The sequence below is a fragment of the Enhydra lutris genome, unplaced genomic scaffold, assembly GCF_002288905.1.
Source record: "Enhydra lutris kenyoni isolate GAN:26980312 unplaced genomic scaffold, ASM228890v2 scaffoldscaffold36, whole genome shotgun sequence".
NCBI lineage: Eukaryota > Metazoa > Chordata > Mammalia > Carnivora > Mustelidae > Enhydra > Enhydra lutris.
In genome coordinates this window covers 8,185,115-8,202,690 of record NW_019154120.1, presented here as the reverse complement: position 1 = coordinate 8,202,690, position 17,576 = coordinate 8,185,115, and the positions used below count along the sequence as shown (strand labels likewise).

Genomic DNA, 17,576 nt, shown 5'->3' with positions numbered 1-17,576 from the left:
GTGTGTGTGTGTGTGTGTGTGTGTGTGTGTGTGTGTGTGTGTGTGTGTGAATTTGCTGCTTCTCTCCTCTCTCTCACACTCCATACTCTTACTCCACTTTCTTACCAATATTAATGCCACCTGAAAGGCTGTTTTTGGCTCACTAACCCACACTTCTCTAACTCCAAGTGTGAACAGTCATCCCGGAAAAGAGTTCAGCGCTCACATGTGCCTTCCCTCGGGACCTTCCCTCGGGACCTTCCCTCGGGACCCTCCTCATCTGGCCTCTCCTGACATCCCGGCCACAATGGCCGTCCTGGCACAGATCAAACTCTAGGCTCAACATCTAAGAATACATTTTTTTGGTTTTGGCTCTTTCTGTGGTTTTCTGTCAATGGCAAGAGCCTCTTCAGTAATAACATCAGAATAAAATGCATTCATTTTCCTCCATATCCTCAAATGACTGTGGAAGCTAGGAACGACATGGTGGAGGAACTGGAAAGAGTGTGGCAGAAACTTGAAAGACTTTTCTCCGCAAATGAGCAGAAAGCCTATAGAGCTGACCCGAGGACTGGGTAATGTGTGATCACAGGAAATGAAAACCTTTGCCAGTGAGTTTCACAGACAAGAGAGTGAGGATGTTGCTATTTGAAATTGCAACTATTTGCCCAGGATGGCTGGCTCTAAATTTAATACAACTCAGTTGAGCAAAGAGAGTGGAGATTTTCTGATATTTTTCGTAAGCCCCCTCCCAATGAGAAGGAGGATATTTTAACTTGCCATTTTAAATTGTCTTTTTGGGATGCGTCATCTTGGTAATATACTGGTTTCCTCCCCCTCTTCTGTTTTAGGTAGTTTGAATAGACAGCTGACTTCCCAGGCCTTAGGTAGTTAAGGAACCGCAGATCAGGACCTGGTCTGGTCTGCCCCACATCGGGATCTGCTAAAGCTATCCATTTGGCCTTTTGGGGGGATATACTGGCACTTTTCACTGGATCCACTGATCAAAGCATTTTCCTTAACCGTAGAATGCTTATATCCTCTTCTTCAACCCCAGTCCTCTGCCCAGTACTTTCTAGATGCTCTACCTCTGAACTGAGGCCTATGGGGAGTCACAAGTGTAGGGTCATTGGCTCAATCTAGATACCAACTTATTAATTCTTGTCTTCTCCAGAATGTCCATTCAGATAAGACACATCAGGGTGTGTAAGGCTCACCCAGTACCTTCTCTTTTGGTTTTCTTTTTCCCACCATCACCCAGGTCTGGAAGGAACAGAGCCCTCTCTTAAGTCCTGTTTCAGTTTTTTCTAGCCAGGATATATAATAAAACTCAGAGTTGGGGGGGAGGAATAAAAGAGAAAAAAACAAAAACAAAAAACTTCAGACTTAGTCCTCTAGACCCGACTTTTCAAAATTTATAAAAATCTGCTAGAGAGACTCAAATCATACTCTAAATTTCAGAAGCAGAATATTGACTTCGTATTTCTCTTGCTATAATAATAGTACTCAAAGCAAATAAAAACCCATGGCGGATTAGGGAAAACGTGCCCGTGAGTAATGAGGTGCCCTTGAGTGACCGATCTTGAGGAGTCTAGGGCTGTGCTGGGGGAACAGAAAGTGGCACCTCTTGGGTGTGGCGGGCAGTAGTTTCCTTCTCTTTTCACCACACACTGACTCAGAAAGCAAAAGTCTGTGGAGATCCCAGCAGAACGAACTGGAAGAGCTATATCCCTAGTGAAGCAAAACTGAAAACAGAAATACATTCCTCTCGTAACGTCTAGTTTTCTCCATTCTTTGCTCTCCCAACCACCCACATGATTTTTATCACGTCAGAGACATGGATCCCACTCACCACTCACAAACGCCCAGAGACAGGATGTGGGATTTCCACTGCCACAGGGGAGCGCTGGCAGAGTTTGAAGACGGAGATATGCCGGCTGGATTAGTCAAGTGGGGATGTCTCACCATCTGCAGTGAGCCAGCTGGCCACCCAGGAGAGCTGGTGGTGTATATTCTAGTCCAAGTACAGGAGAAGACTAAAGTCCCAGCTCACAAATAGGCGGAAAAGAGTGAATTCTCCGTTATCCCCTTTTCTTATGTTCAGGCTTGCAATGGATTAGAGGAGGCCCACCCACAGTGAGGAGGACAATCTGTTTCACTTGGTCTACAGATCCAAATGTCAATCTCATCTATAAACACCCCCCAACACACACACACACACACACGCACACACACACACACGCAGAACATTGTATAATTCAATGTCTAGGCACCCTGTGGCCTAGTCAAGTGGGCACGTAAAATGATCCAACACACCTGCCATGAAGAGTGGGCTCTTGGCTCTCTAAAGGTGATTTCAGGATGCGAGGCAGACAGTTTGAGTGAGAATTTCCAATAGCAGTCACGGGACTATTGAAGCTCAATAAATGACAAATTGCACCGATCTGAAATGGGCGTAACTGAACCTTGATATGACCTGCAGGTTCGTGCCGGAGGTCATGCCCCTTCTTCCGTGAACGCCTGGGCAGTAGCAGGATGACTCTGTACCTCCCCTCGCTTAACCCTTGCATGGAAGTAATTAAGGAGAAGTGAAAGTACCCAAGTCAAGATTGTAGAAACACAGCATAGTAAATCACGTTTTAATGGTATTAACCACCTCTTAAAACACAGCAATTACTAAATGGAGTTTAAAGCAAACTACTCGCTCAAATGGAACTAAGTCACAGCTTAGTTAGGAACTTCTATCTTTGAAAGAAGACCTTATTCATCATGTAGCCAAACCTTCTAACTTAAAAATAGCAATGCAAAATCCAAACTTAGGTAAGAATAGGATAAGTAATATTTTTTTTTCATGTAGGAAACTTCCATTTCTTTACCTCTTTTTTGGAACGTTCAATATCTGTATCTCTTCTGTCATTTGCTTTGTTCCATGACTTGATGTATGTAGGAATCTAGAAACTAATTGAGAGAGATTGGAGGAGAAGGTGGATGGGGGAGGTTGGTAGGGATGAAAAACCTGCTCAAACAGGTAAAGCAATTATATTCAGCTCCCCTAAGTCAGAGTGACTAAGAAGTTAGCTCCCCTAAGAAACCCTGAATCATTCTGCTTTGTCTAGATTTTTAAGACGTTCCTTCCTTTCATGTCTTGTCTTAAAAATCTAATTGGGAAGAATGCATGTAAAATTAGGAGTGCCATAATACGAATTTATACCTGATTCATCAGGGGAAACACAAAGATGGTTGGACAGTCCTTAACTAGGATACGTCAATATGAAGCTTGATGAACACCAGACTCTTAAACCTAAGAGGCAAAGATACCAAGGGAGAACATAAAAGAATTGACACTTTTATTTATGATGGGGAAATGCTGGTTCCATTTCTTAGCTTCTGCTTTCAAGGTGACTCAAATGATCTGTTCACCATATTTTTAATTCAGATTTTTTTTTATTTAAGTCTAATTGACACACAAGGTTACATTGGTTTCAGGTGCAAAACTTCGTGATTCAGCTTCACTACACGTTATGCTCTGCTCACCGCAAGTGCACCCCTCTGTGACCATACAACACCGTTACAATAGCATTGATTATATTCCCAGTTCAGATTTTCTTTTAAGATTTTATTTATTTATTTAATACAGAGAGACACAGCGAGAGAGGGAACACAAGCAGGGGGAGTGGGAGAGAGAGAAGCGGGCTTCCTGCAAAGCAAGGAGCCTGATGTGGGACTCGATCCCAGGACCTTGGAATCATGACCTGAGCCGAAGGCAGATGCTTAACTGAGCCACCCAGGCGCCCCTCAATTCAGATTTTTAAAGGAATTCAATTTAAAGTTTAAATGGAGTTTAATAAGTAAGGTTTAAAATCTATTAACCTGGAAAGATGACATTTGACATTCTTCAAAAAAAAAAAAATTTTGATATGCTTCAATTTTTAAAAATTTAAGTCAATTCATATTTTCACCATGGCACTGAATTTTCATTTCTGCTGCAAAACAAATGAAAAACCTCAAACATATATTCACATCTTTTGTAATACCCATCAGTATTTGCCCTCGGTATATCAGAATGATTGTGTCATTTTACTGGGTGGCTTGTTTTGATAATGGCAATGAAGGACTAAAAGTTATACTGTATCAGTGATCTGTCAGCTAAAAAACCTATAGAGAAAATTTTAACATAACCAATTCACTAGCTTTCAATCTCCAAAACATATTATTATGTTAAGTATTTCCTGTAATCACCTACTCATTTGCTGAGTTTCTAAATGAAAAGGTAAATATATATGAGAGTAAATGCAACTAATGAGTTAACGTTTATTATTTTTTTTAAGATTTTATTTATTCATTTGAGTGGAAGAGAGACAAAGAGCACACGCAGGGGGAGAGGCAGAGGGAGAGAGAGAAGCAGACTCCCTGCTGAGCTGGGACCCTGACCCCAGCACCCTGGGATCATGACCTGAGCTGAAGGCAGACACTTAACCGCTTGAGCCACCCAGGAGCCCCTACTTATTTCTTTTTTAATACAATTTTAAAAATATTTTCCAGAAGCTAATACAGTGCCTGACATGTGATTGGTGGATGTCCAAAAAAATGTCAGTGAATGCATAAAAATAACCTAAAAAGAAAAGACAAGATTGTAAGGTGAGAAAGTAAACCAATGTAAAATCAAGTATCATCTTGCATTTCTTTTCAGTTTGGGCTACACTTGAAACACTTTCCTCTCTAGTCACTTAAGACACTGAAATTATCTTTAATTTAAAAATTACCTTCATTAACTATGTTTGGCATAAAAAAGAATAAAAACGCAATTTGTAAACCCTGATTACAGGCTCTTTTGCTCTAAAGAAATATAATGATCTCATTTTTAGGTTCCTCTCAAAATGGTGAAGAGAAGTGTAACTCTTCTAATTCAGTGAGTAAATACTAGTAACTTGCATGTTAAACTGTAAAAATTTCCCTACCATAGCTTGGCAGTCAAGTTCACTTTAAAAGGGAAGTATAATTTCTAAATGACAGAATTTAAGTTTTCGCTTGACTTGCTTTTGTTATTACCTCTCTCCCAGACAAATCGGCTTGAGTCTATGTCAGTAGCTGTTTCATGGGTTATACACCCAGCCTCCCCCAAACAGTTTCAAAAAAGAACAGTATACGTCAGCCAGGAATGTAAGGCCGATCTCTGTTCTCTTTGTGGTGGTTTGGCCCTGCTCCATCCAGAAGAATATACTAATGCCAGGGGATTGTTCTTAAAAAAAAAAAAAAAAAAGAAAAGAAATAAAATTCTCTCCTTTATGTTTCATTTTGCTTTTTCATTGTCAGGGACCACAAAATCAATACTTGTCAAGTCGCCATCATACTGATAATTTTCAGTCATTTCAGTCCACAAGTGAATGGAGCCTTGGGTGCTTTTTGTGATTAGCACTGGGGGTTAAGGATGTTAAAGTCCTAATTCTCAAGGCGTATGCAATATTTTTCCAATAAAGCCACCAGGAGATATGTATACAGGATGAATATAAAATTAGCTGTAAGCCTTTAAAAAAATTTTTTTGCCCTAAACCCTCATAAACCTCTAATGTAGCAATGTAATAAGGATAATAGTAGTACTTTGTGATCATGTGTTGAGGTAATTAAAGAACAACTAAAGTGTTATGACTTACTCTATATCTTCACCTGCTAGATTTTTCAGTTCTAAATTTTTGAGGCAGAAAGGAAGGTAAGTAGAAAAGCATCTTACAAGTATCTCTTTTTAAGAATTTACAAAATTTGGGGGACACTCAATTGACTTTTGCATTGAGTTGAAAAAGGACCAAAGGAAAAAATTCAAAAGTAATAAAAAGTAAATAAAATAGAATAAAATTAAAACTTTGAAAATATTCGAAAAGATGAAAGTAGATTAATTAATGTGATGGTGATTTGGCCATCACCAGTGGAAGACTTAGAGAATCTTCAAACAAATCTGTACACTCAAGATCATTTAGATCAACTCTTTCATTTAAAAAAGTTAGTTTTGGGCGCCTGGGTGGCTCAGTGGGTTAAGCCTCTGCCTTCAGCTCAGGTCATGATCTCAGGGTCCTGGGATCGAGGCCCGCATCGGGCTCTCTGCTCAGCGGGGAGCCTGCTTTCTCCTCTCTCTCTATGCCTGCCTCTCTGCCTGCTTGTGATCTCTCTCTCTCTGTTTCAAATAAATAAATAAAATCTTTAAAAAAAAATAAAAATAAAAAAAAAATAAAAAAGTTAGTTTTTTAGGATCAGAAATGTAAGTCACAAAGCTAATTTTCAGCAAATCCTGACCTAAAATCAGGATCTCCTTGAAGGATCAGGTTTGTCAACTTGTTTGAGGGAAAGCATTGTATCCCTAAGGTCCCAACAGTGAAATCAACCAACAGCCACCATATGTATTGAATATTTGGAGCCATAGAATAATACCGTCAAGAGGCAGAGAGGACGGCAAATGTTCCACCTACCTTCTTCCTTACAAAGGACTTGACATGAATTGGGGAGTGCAGGGAGGGTTTCATTGTAATGCACCTGTTTTATTGATTAATTGACTGATTTATGGGCACCCCGTGGAGAAATATCCTCAAGAACTTGCTTTGACAGAAAAGGAACAGCCGCAGAGAAGAAGAGAGCACCTTCAAAATGTGTAACCCAAGCCCTGTGCTGAGCGCTCGCTTTCTCTCCACTACAGAAATGTTCCTAATTAAAGAATTATGCATGCCTTTCTGCTTCTCATCTTCTATGAACAAAATCGAGATTAGCGATAATGAGCTTCCCTCTAAAATCACGGGTCTGGGTTCAGACACTTAAATTTCAATGACCTTGAGCAGATTCCTTCACCTCCCCTCTTAGGACAGCGTTTTCTGTAGGGGGAAGCAGTGAGGGCCTTGCAGGTGTTTGAGGCTCAGTGGGGTAATGCACAGACTTCAACACCAAGCCTGGCCTAAATCCTTGCCCCCTGGGGGTTAGCTATTGTTCTCCCGTTGCTACAATTGTTGCTGTTACTTCAATTCATTAGAAACCGGAACTCTGCAACACCCCCTCCCTACCCAGCTCTTGAAATCAGATCAGGTGTCTGTGCTACACTGGAAATAGATTTTGTGTGTGTGTGTGTGTGTGTGTGTGTGTGTGTGTGTGTGTGTGTCAGTTGGAAGGGAGGCCCCAAATGATCAATACAGTATTTTATAAGTTTAGCAGTAAAAGTGTAATTGCTTAGTGACAGAGACTGAGCTAGGTACATTTTAAACACTACATCTCCACCAAAGTCCTGTGAGAGTACTCTGACCCTTGCTTTAAAACTTAACATTGATTTTAATTAATTAAATCCAATTAATAAATTAATGGCACTTCTCTTTTTAACTTAACCATTTACATAAAGAAGTATTAGTGAGGGGCGCTTGGGTGGCTCAGTCAGTCAAGCATCCCACTCTTGGTTTTGGCTAAGGTCATGATCTTGGGGTCCTAGGGTTGCCCTGCTCAGTGTGGAGTCTGCTAGACTCAGTCTCTCTGCCCCTCCCCCCAGCCCACTCATGCACGTGTGCTCCCTCTCTCCCCCTTTCTCTAAATAAGAAATAAATCTTTTTTAGAAAGCACAGTTACTTTCTTGTGCATTTGTCCAGAATTTATGTACATGCAAGCGAAGACATACTTTTCTTTATTAAAATGTTCGTCCAGTATACATATTACTGTCACCCTTTTTTCATTTAGTATTGTGTTTTAGGTATCTATTTTAATAGTAGTAGTGACAATAGTACTACTATTTAATGAGTAATAATCATAACATACACTGTTTTAAGATTTACATATATTAATTCATTTAATGTTTAAACCTCTGAAAAAAGTACTGACATAATATACGTACTTTATAGATGAGAAGTTATCAGGTGTTGTGAGTTCCAAATAGTTTTCCTAGTTTTTATTTGCCTGCTCATGTGTATGAAATCTTTTTTATTTAAAAAAAAAAAAAAAGTTCTTTTTTCAGGCAGAGTCATTCTTTTTTTTCTTTTGTCACCTTTTGGCTTGGATCATAGCTTGAAACTCCTTCCTCCTGAGTTTATATAGGAATTCTTCCCTATTTTCTTCTACTACTTTTTTTTTTTTTTTTTTACTTCCTTTCTCTGCAGTTTATGTCACTGGAGGCAGAGACGTAGATCCAGTATTTTTTCTAACAACTAGTGTCCATCACAGCTTTTTGGAGGGTCCAGTTTCCCTCACAGACTGGAGATGACACTTTCCTTCCGTATTTACCTCTCATATGATGTGGATCTGTTTCCAGACTTGCTATCCGATTGCTTCTGTCTGTTTGTCCATTTTGCTTGCACTTTCTTACCCAGATCCAAGTCGGACTCACCAGAGCTCATAGAAAGAAACTTCAGCTACTTTTTATAGCTGTTAAAAGGAAAGTGGAATGCCTGCATTGTTAAAGGACAATAAAGATTAAACCATTAATGGAATAAAAGTGTTAATTGGTTTTAACTGCTCTGCAGAAAGTCTGTGCTTTGAAGAATTTCATTACTTTCTATAATTAAACATTAAATTTTAAATACTGAATAGATACACCACAGGGTTTTCAGGAAAGTGCTCTTGCTCGTCTCCATTGCTGAGGGTTTAAAATTTTTGTGTGCACAGAGGGTAAATATTTGGTCATGAAATATATCTACAATATTGCAAAACTTACACTGAGAATGAAGTCATACAGCTTTGAACGTGGACAACGTTGCCAGAGTTGGACAGATTGTCTATAGTAAAATTGCATCTAAGGACCCACAGATACCTATTCTAAAGTCTCTATGCTCACTTTTTTTTTTTTTAAGATTTTATTTATTTATTTGACACAGAGAGAGAGAAATCACAAGTAAGCAGAGAGGCAGGCAGAGAAAGAGGAGGAAGCAGGCTCCCTGCTGAGCAGAGAGCCCAATGTGGGGCTCAATCCCAGACCCTGAGATCATGACCTGAGCCAAAGGCAGAGGCTTAACCCACTGAGCCACCCAGGCACTCTCTATGTTCACTTTTTTTTTTTTTTAAGATTTTATTTATTTATTTGACAGAGATCACAAGCAGGCAGAGAGGCAGGCAGAGAGAGAGGAGGAAGCAGGCTCCCCGCCGAGCAGAGAGCCCGATGCGGGGCTCTATCCCAGGACCCTGAGATCATGACCCGAGCTGAAGGCAGTGGCCCAACCCGCTGAGCCACCCAGGCGCCCCTCTATGTTCACTTTTTAAAAGTAAAATATTTCCATAACTTTTGTTTGGGTGAATTTCTTTTGCTTGTGATTTGGAAAAAGACTGGGACTTAACCCTTCAAACAGAGTTAAGTTGGAGACTTAAAGGCAGGAAAAGGAGGGCATCCTTAATAGCTTACGTGGTACGTAGGGCATGTTCTTAAGAGATTTGCTTCCCGGGGACCCTCTTTTAAAGCTGTCTCTCCCCTTTGAGCAGAACTGGGAGAACCCCGCATAGCGGAGCCCCTCATTTGGGGCTCTCTTTCCTGTGAACACAGACATTCATTCACGTCATCTCTGGTTGGTCCTTATTAAAACACAGCAGAGACTAGTTATTTCGAATGACTGTGGAAGTGAGTGGCGAGATGGGCTAGAGAAAGAGAGGATAAAGGGAATTTGAAAAAGAGGGGTGCCTGGGTGGCTCAGTCGGTAAAGCATCTGCCTTCGGTGCAGGTCATGATCCTGGAGTCTTGGGATCGAGTCCTGCATTGGGCTCCCTGCTCAGTGGGAGTTTGCCTCCCCTCCCCCCAGCTCATGCCTCTCTTGCTCTCTTTCAAATAAATAAATAAAATCTGGAAGGAAGGAAGGAAGGAAGGAAGGAAGGAAGGAAGGAAGGAGAAAGGAAGAAAAGAAAAAGAGAGAAAGAAAAGGAAAGGAAAGGAGTCACTGATGGAAAATACTAGGATTTTCTTAAACTCTTACTCTGTGGAACCCTATTGACAACATAACACACGCCGGCTGCCTAGAGTGGAGGGTCCCCAGCACCACCCTCAGGCTCGGTGTTTCTCTAGGAAGACACGGGACTCAGAGAAGGCGATGCTGCTCATAGTTAGGTTGCTCTAGTGAAAATGCAGAGAAGGAAGGAAGGCCAGAAGGGACAGGCTCAGGCTTCCAGGAAACCCCCGCCGCCCCCATTCCAGGGCAGTCACACGGGACACGCTTGTCCCCCCGACGATGGTGTGTGAAAGACCTGAGAAGCCTTGTTAACCTGGGGGAGCTACAGCAAGCCTTACCATCAGGGTTTTTCCTAAGGATCAGTCACGTGGGCAGGCTGAGTCACTCGACTCCAGCCTCCACCGGAGCAAAATAAGCATCGTATTAGGATAAACTCATCCAGTCATACTGGTACAGCATGGCTCAAGGCCTCAGACACACAAAAATTCACTCTTATCAGGCTGCATATTCCCAACCAAGACTCATAGAAACTGGCCAAGGGACCGCCCCCCTCCCCATGTCCCTCCCACGTCCACCCCAACCCCCACCCCCCAGCCCAAACACAGGCCTTTCTTCGGAACGTGCAGGGTTTGGGTGCCCATGGCCTGCTGGATTAATCCCTCCCTGACCAAATGGAAACAACCTTGTAACCATGTCTTTTTGCCCCAGTTTTATAGATAAGGTAAAATTGGTATTGGTAAAATAATGTGTCCTGGTCAACCCCCCATTACCTCCTGTTGGCCCCGTCCTTCCGCCTGCTAGCACTTAAACTACAGGTAAGTGTGTCGTTCTCCCAACAATGCCTGTTTTCCCCACTCCTTGTAGAGCCTCAGAGGCAATGAGTCGCGTACACGTCTCCATTCTTTCCATCCTCAGGCTCAGGACAGTGCCTGGCTTACTGTACCTGCCCGATAAATACGGGATAAATGAACATCACCGGCCATGACATGATGGTTGACATCTGTGCCTTTTGACCTTCGGATCCTATGCTATTCTAATGTCCCCTAGGTCACAATGTCAAAAGCAAAAAACAAAACAAAACAAAACAACACCCTGGAACTTAATGTGTCAGTCCTACTTAGAATTTTTATGAGGCTCTGGTTTGTTCCTTAAAGCCGAAGGAAACTTAGAGAGGATATTCTATGACATTCAATTTTTGGTAAGAAAAAATATGAATTTTGTGAAAACACCTTGCTAAGTAGAAAGAGAGCTAATGAGTGTAATTGTATATAAATTTCCATCAAATTCAGTTTGGAGCCAAGACCGACATACAGTATCCACATTGTCACCTTTTCTCCAATAAATGGGATCGCGGAACGCGCATGTTAGTGGCAAGGGGGTTAGGCTACTCAAATGCGGGTAGCACCTCTGTCTTGGCTCTTCCCAAGTTAAGGAAAAGGTTCTTTTAGTTCTTGTTGTTCCTTTTGTCATGATGTTTCCTTTCTGACCTTCAGCGTCCTATGTCACTGTCTGAAGCTATACAAACACAGCTTCTGATTATCCTCATTTGGGCCCCGAGTGTGATCTCTGTCTCCCCTTCAATGAAATGGTGACGTGTAGAAAGAGTTCGATATGCCTGTGCTTCCCGAACTATAACGTACAGAGGAGTCACCTGGGGTCTAGGATACACAGTTCCATTCCGTTAATCCGAACAGGCTCCCAGTGAGGCCAGGGGCGGGTCTGTGGACCACACGTGGAGTAGCAAGTTGAAATGACTTCATCTCTCCCCATCTTCTCTAGTACCAGCTTGCTCCCCGAAAACTCTTCAGACATCTAAGAAGGAATAAATATCTGTGTCTGCTTCTTATGAGCCCCAAGATAACATGTTTTAAACACTAAGCAGGGAAACCTAAGCTGTTCGTTCCAACACTGCAGATGAAAGTCACTAAGTAAGAACTACTTTTACCGAAGGAGTGTGAGCAGCTTGGCTGTAGGTACCCGCGTTGAAGAAAGACCATCTTTGCAAATGTCTCCACTTTTTAAAGCTAGTGTGTTTTAAGGCCTTGTTTGATGATCCAAGAAAGGCTTGAGGGGACAGGAGTCTGTGTTTCAGAGGCTGGAGGAAACCCCCCATAAGCTTCCAAACCCTTTCTGGGCAGCTGAGTCCCAGGAAGTGGGCAAGGGTGGGCCCCCCTGTCGGTGACTGAGTAAGAAATGACAGTCGGTGTCTTCACTGTCTCATCTTCTTGGGGTCCTACGTGGTGCTTTCACAGGACAAGGAGCAGAGCCCTCGTCTGAACAAGCCGGCTCGCCACGTGTCAGTCCCTGCCCCGCTCCGACTGGTGGACTTCTGGACTCCTCTGAATCAACAAAGAAAGCTCATTTGTTTCACTTTGTGAAAACACTTCATTTTCCCCCCAGACTTTCCATTTCACGCTGTGTGAATTTTATTAAGATCTTTTTCACAGAAGCTAAGTGCTAGCTCTATGGGGCCCTACGGGATAGCTTCCATAGCCTCTGTGATGTCTGACGCCTCTTGAGACATTTCTTTTCCACCGAAAACTCCTTGGAGAGCCATAGAGAAGAATGCAAAATCTTTTTGGTGCTGGAAGACATAGTTTGACCTCATGAACCTCGTGCAAATCTTTCAATGTTCTAATCTGAAAACCAACGGCACAGCGCTCTAGCCAATATCTGAGTAGATAGCATCATACTGAGAGTGCGTGGGTCTTTCTGAGGGTCTCCAGTTATTTTTAAAAGCTGGCTTAAAGTATTAAATTAGAAATATTTTTCATCTTAGAATTAGTCTTTGTTAATAAAATTAACCAAGAATCCTATTGCTTAGCAAGGTGTCAGTGGTTTTATTCCAATAAAGCCATGTTTTAAAAAGGTAATTATAATTAAATAATTGAAAAAGAATTTTTATTCTAATTTTTCCCTCTTGAATGTACATAATAGAACTTCTGCCGTTATTATATGCTCTGGAAATGACCTAGTAATCGCTGCGTAATAGTTCACCGGATAAAAATACTAAAATTAAATCACTCTTTTCTCTATGGTGGATATTTTAGATTGGTCTTTCAACTGTCATAAGGATCTTGTGAGATGAGTATGGTTATTTTTCCTATGTTAGAAATGTAAAAGGAGGAATAGGCAAGTTATTTAACTTGTCCCAGATCACACTGCTGGTAAGTGGCAAAGCCAAAATTCAAGCCAAATATCCTCACATCCAAATAGTGTCTTCTTTATGCCGGGGCATTTCTTGGATTCACAAGATCTGCTTAAGGATCACTCAGTTTAAATCATAGCTTCAGCCTATGTGTGCAAATCCATAAACTAAAAAATGCGCAGCCTTCTTGGTGCCTCCAAGAGCGAGTAGAAAATTGAAGATTTTTCTTAAGTTCTTTACATTTCAAGAGCTCTCAAATCCTAGGAAATAGTGTTATGATAACACAAATGTGAAAATCCTTAAAGGAAACAACTACTTGTTTGGATTCGTAAGACAGGCGAGTGCTGCGTGGCACTGGCTGAACCCACTTGTGTCTTGTTTCTGTCCAGGGTTGTGAACACTTCATTTTTAAAATTCCAAACAGACATGGGTTTTTGCCCTTCGTTCCGTCTCATGTACCATTTAAAGATGTGCTTGTTGGTTGGTTGGCTCGGTCAAGGCTGAATCCACTTCCCTAGCTCCCGTGGAAGTCAAGGAGGAGGGTGACACAGGGCACGGGCATCTTTTACATGGAGAACTGTTACGCACTTGAACACATGAAGACCCATCTCTTTCCCTATCTCTATTCTCACAGAATGTGTGACACAGGAGAAGGACTATTCACTTTTCAAACAAGGGAAGGAGAAATGATCTATCAGAAGGTCCATTCCGCGACACTGGCCATAGCTGAGCAACATGAAAGATTAATGCTAGAAATGGAGCAGAAGGCCCGGGTAAGGCTCCTTTCCTCGGTAACCTAACAGCTTGGAAATGAATGTCGCTGAGGTCTGGTGCACATCATGTATCTGTGGGCCCATTCACGTCAGCACCCTGGTGTCCACCCCCACCCCCACCCCCGCCCCAAGAGCTCACCCCAGGTACGGAATCCCGTGTCTCTAATGCCCTATTCAGCATACGCCCAAAGAAGTTCTTTGTGGCCACGGGTAGGGAGCTGTGTGCTCCATTTATCTCCCTGTGACCTGTTGGCACAGTTACCTAAAGAGGGCTGGGATGCATAGAGAGTGAATTACGAAGCAGTGCTCCCTGTATATCTCTGCACAGAGATTCAACTGGGGGGCCAAAATAAGCAGAGAAATTTAGTTACCCCCAGAAAGGATTCTACTTTCTTTTTGTCTTTGTTTGTCCTAGATTCTCTGAAACTCCTAACACTTTCTGCACGTGTTTCGGAGCCAGTCATAAAATATTTACAGAAGGACCTTACACTGTTTCCCAACAGTGTAAGGAACTATACTACAGCTTCGTGGTCAAGCTAAGAAATCATTTAGTAAAGAATCTGAAACTGCAACTTTTACAAGTAGCTGAGGAAAAATTATAAGTGTTGCTACAAGCTTCTTGGAAAGGCAAATAATGGGGTGATTATTGGTCATAATCTTAAGAGGTGACCATTCTTCAAGATTTATGGAGAGGCATTAGATTTTATTAATGAAAGAACAGATGGAGCTTGGGGATGTAAGTGGGTTACTCACTGGAATGACACTCATCATTCTGTTTCAGTTTAAAGACAACAGAGTTCTATATGTAGTATTACATTTGTTTTGATTTTTTAAATTCTCCATTACATAATATTTTTGACACATACAAAATTATCATTTAGGTATAACAAAACAAAAAGTAATTTAGCAAATGATCTTGTTATTCTTAACGCATTTCTAATTTTGCCAATACTACATACACATTTTTATCTATCTAGGAAGAGCTTTAAAGAGTTTTCCTGGAGCACCTGGGTGGCTCAGTTGGTTAAGCAACTGCCTTCGGCTCAGGTCATGATCCTGGGGTCCTGGGATCAAGCCCCGTGTCAGGCTCCTTACTCAGCAGGGAGCCTGGTTCTCCCTCTCCCTCTGCCTGCTACTCTGCCTGCTTGTGCTCTCTCTCTCTCTGTCAGTTAAATAAATAAAAATTTAAAATAAAATAAAACAAAAAAATAAAGAGCTTTCTTAATACCTCAGTGTGACAAGTGAAAACCAGGCCTTATGCAGGACGAAGGGCCTTTCATAGGGATGAATGAGTGGCCTGAACATTAGTAAGATTATTAATATGATTGTATGATTAATTGTAGAAGCATTAATAAGACACTGGTGTAACTTATTCTCCTAGAAAGATTTGGGTTAACTGTAAACCATTTTAACAGTTACCTAATTAATATGACATTTATCCAAGGGCTTAAATCAGTGAGAAACTATAACTACCAAATTCCAAATTATTTCAGAATCTACTGATGTTTGCAACCAAAATTTACAGTGCCATATCACTTGCTGCTAGTTAACAGCTAACAATTAACTACACTTAACAGTAGCTTTACTTATAGCTGCTCTGAACAGGCAAAAAGCTTATGAGTACAGTTATTTAATTGTACTGTTGTGAAGGACATGCCAAGAGCTCTTTGACAAAACCATATTGTCTGCTGTAAAGGAGAGCACTGGGTATGTGTCCTGAGTTCATATCCCATTTCCACTACTTCCTGGCTCTTATCACCTTGGGCACCTTGGAATATTAACTTCTAAATGTTTCAGTTTCCTTTATCTGTAAAATGAGGATATAATAGTCCTACTTCTTTGGTTGTTATGAGGTACTTGTGCATTAAAATCTGTAAAGTACTGAGAATAGGCCTGGCACATGGCAAGTACCACAAAAAGGTTCATTATTACGATAGTGATCCATCTGTAGGAGTGATTTTGAATAATTATAAGACTTGCAATGTTTGTGAAGACTCTTAATTGTTATTCCCAACTGTCGCTACATAATATCTTTCAATCCCTTTCAAGTATGTCTAACAATCTTGTGCCAAAAAATTTGCAAAACAAAATTTAATTCGCATTTGCTATTGAGGCTGTCGTGGGTGATAAACATGATAATGTCCTGTGTGGCTGAGAAGCATGTCCCCGGAGCCAAGCCAGGCAGTTGCTGTTTGGGGTTCAAGACCAGCCCTGCACTGACTTAGATCTCAGGCAATCTACCCCTGGGGGTGCGGGGGTTGCCCCATGGGGTGCATCAGGGACCTGGGTGCTCGGAGATGGAAAAGTGGGGCAGGTGTTTAAATAGCAGGCTCACCAAAGAAACCAGGTATTTCTAAGAATCACGACATCAAAGACCCCATCAGTTTGGTACACACATGCAAATAGAGCATTTGATTTAATTTCGAACGCAATCGCACAGCTATACTTTTCTCTGAAGGTTCGGACTCCTACGATTATTTCCTATGTCGTGCATTCTTCCCAGGAAGCCGAGCTGATGTTTTTCAGACAGCGTGCTACCAAGACCTGACCTGACAACTCCCCACATTCCTCACATTCTGGGACCATAAGTAAACATTTCCAGGGCTCCCAGACATAATTTTTACTTTTTCTTTTAAGAGACTGCCTCGACAAGCACAAATCTCTTTGAAAGAAGAAATTCCGACGACTATGAAATAGTAGTTAAACACCCTCTAACGCTTCGTTTGCTTATTTAAGGAAAACAAAGGCCTGTGCTATCAACTGGACAGAAGTACAGCTTGAGAGCTAGAAAGATAGCCCCGAACTTCAGATATAAAAACGATGCATCATACTTATTACATGTCTCCTACGAGATCAGAGGTGACGCTGCTCGTTGGCTTTCCAGTTTTATAAAAATGGTCCGTGTCAGATTGTTACTGAGCATGTAGAAAATGCCTACATAGTTTTATCACATTTACATTTGTTACTAGATCAAATTAGGAATGAGCTATACAAGTAATAAATGGCCCCGAACATTGTTATTTAGACTACTGGCACATTTACTTTCATCCTTTTAAAGAGAGGTGATTTGGGTGCCCGGGTGCCTCAGTTGGTTAAACTACTGCCTTCAGCTAAGGTCATGATCCCGGACTCCCAGAATCAAGTCCCACATCAGGCTCTCAGCTCCATGGGGAGTCTGCTTCTCCCTCTGACCTTCTCCCCTCTCATGCTCTCTCTCTCTCTCTCAAATAAATAAATAAGATCTTTTAAAAATTTTTTTTTAAATAAAGAGAGGTGATTTAACAGTGTTACTGTCTTACATATAAACAAATGTATATGAGAAATAATATCTTAACAACCATTTCTTAACTGTAACAGAAAATTCAATATAATCTTCTGACATCCCATGTGTGGTTAGAACCTAGGTTTGCCCGTGTTTATTACCTTCCTTCCTGGGGGTGAGGGGGGACACAAGAATAAACATATTTTGATATAGCTCCATGATCTAAGTTAGGCAATGTTTCTGTTCTTGTTTAAAGAATCTGATATCTAAAAAAATAAAGAATAAAAAAAAAAGAATCTATATCTAGAAAATGTTCCCAGCCTTGTGAATAAAATAGTACATTTGCACTATAGAGTACTGGATAACGAGAATCATTAAATCAGTAAGGCTATTAAAAATAACACGGAGGACATGGGGAGATGGAGAGGAGAAGTGAACTGGGGGAAATCAGAGGGGGAGATGAACCATGAGAGACTGTGGACTCTGAGAAACAAACGGAGGGTTTTGGAGGGGAGGGGGGTGGGAGGACG

General features: G+C 41.4%; 1 protein-coding gene across 1 annotated transcript in view; it reads left to right on the top strand.

Moving 5' to 3' along the window:
• Positions 1-17,576, top strand: part of LOC111154265 (docking protein 6) — a 373,118-nt gene that overhangs the window by 279,199 nt on the left and 76,343 nt on the right. Inside the window, exon 6 of the mRNA XM_022513774.1 lies at positions 13,646-13,784. Within this exon, the coding sequence (XP_022369482.1) occupies positions 13,646-13,784 (139 nt within the window). The remainder of the gene's footprint in view (positions 1-13,645; positions 13,785-17,576) is intronic.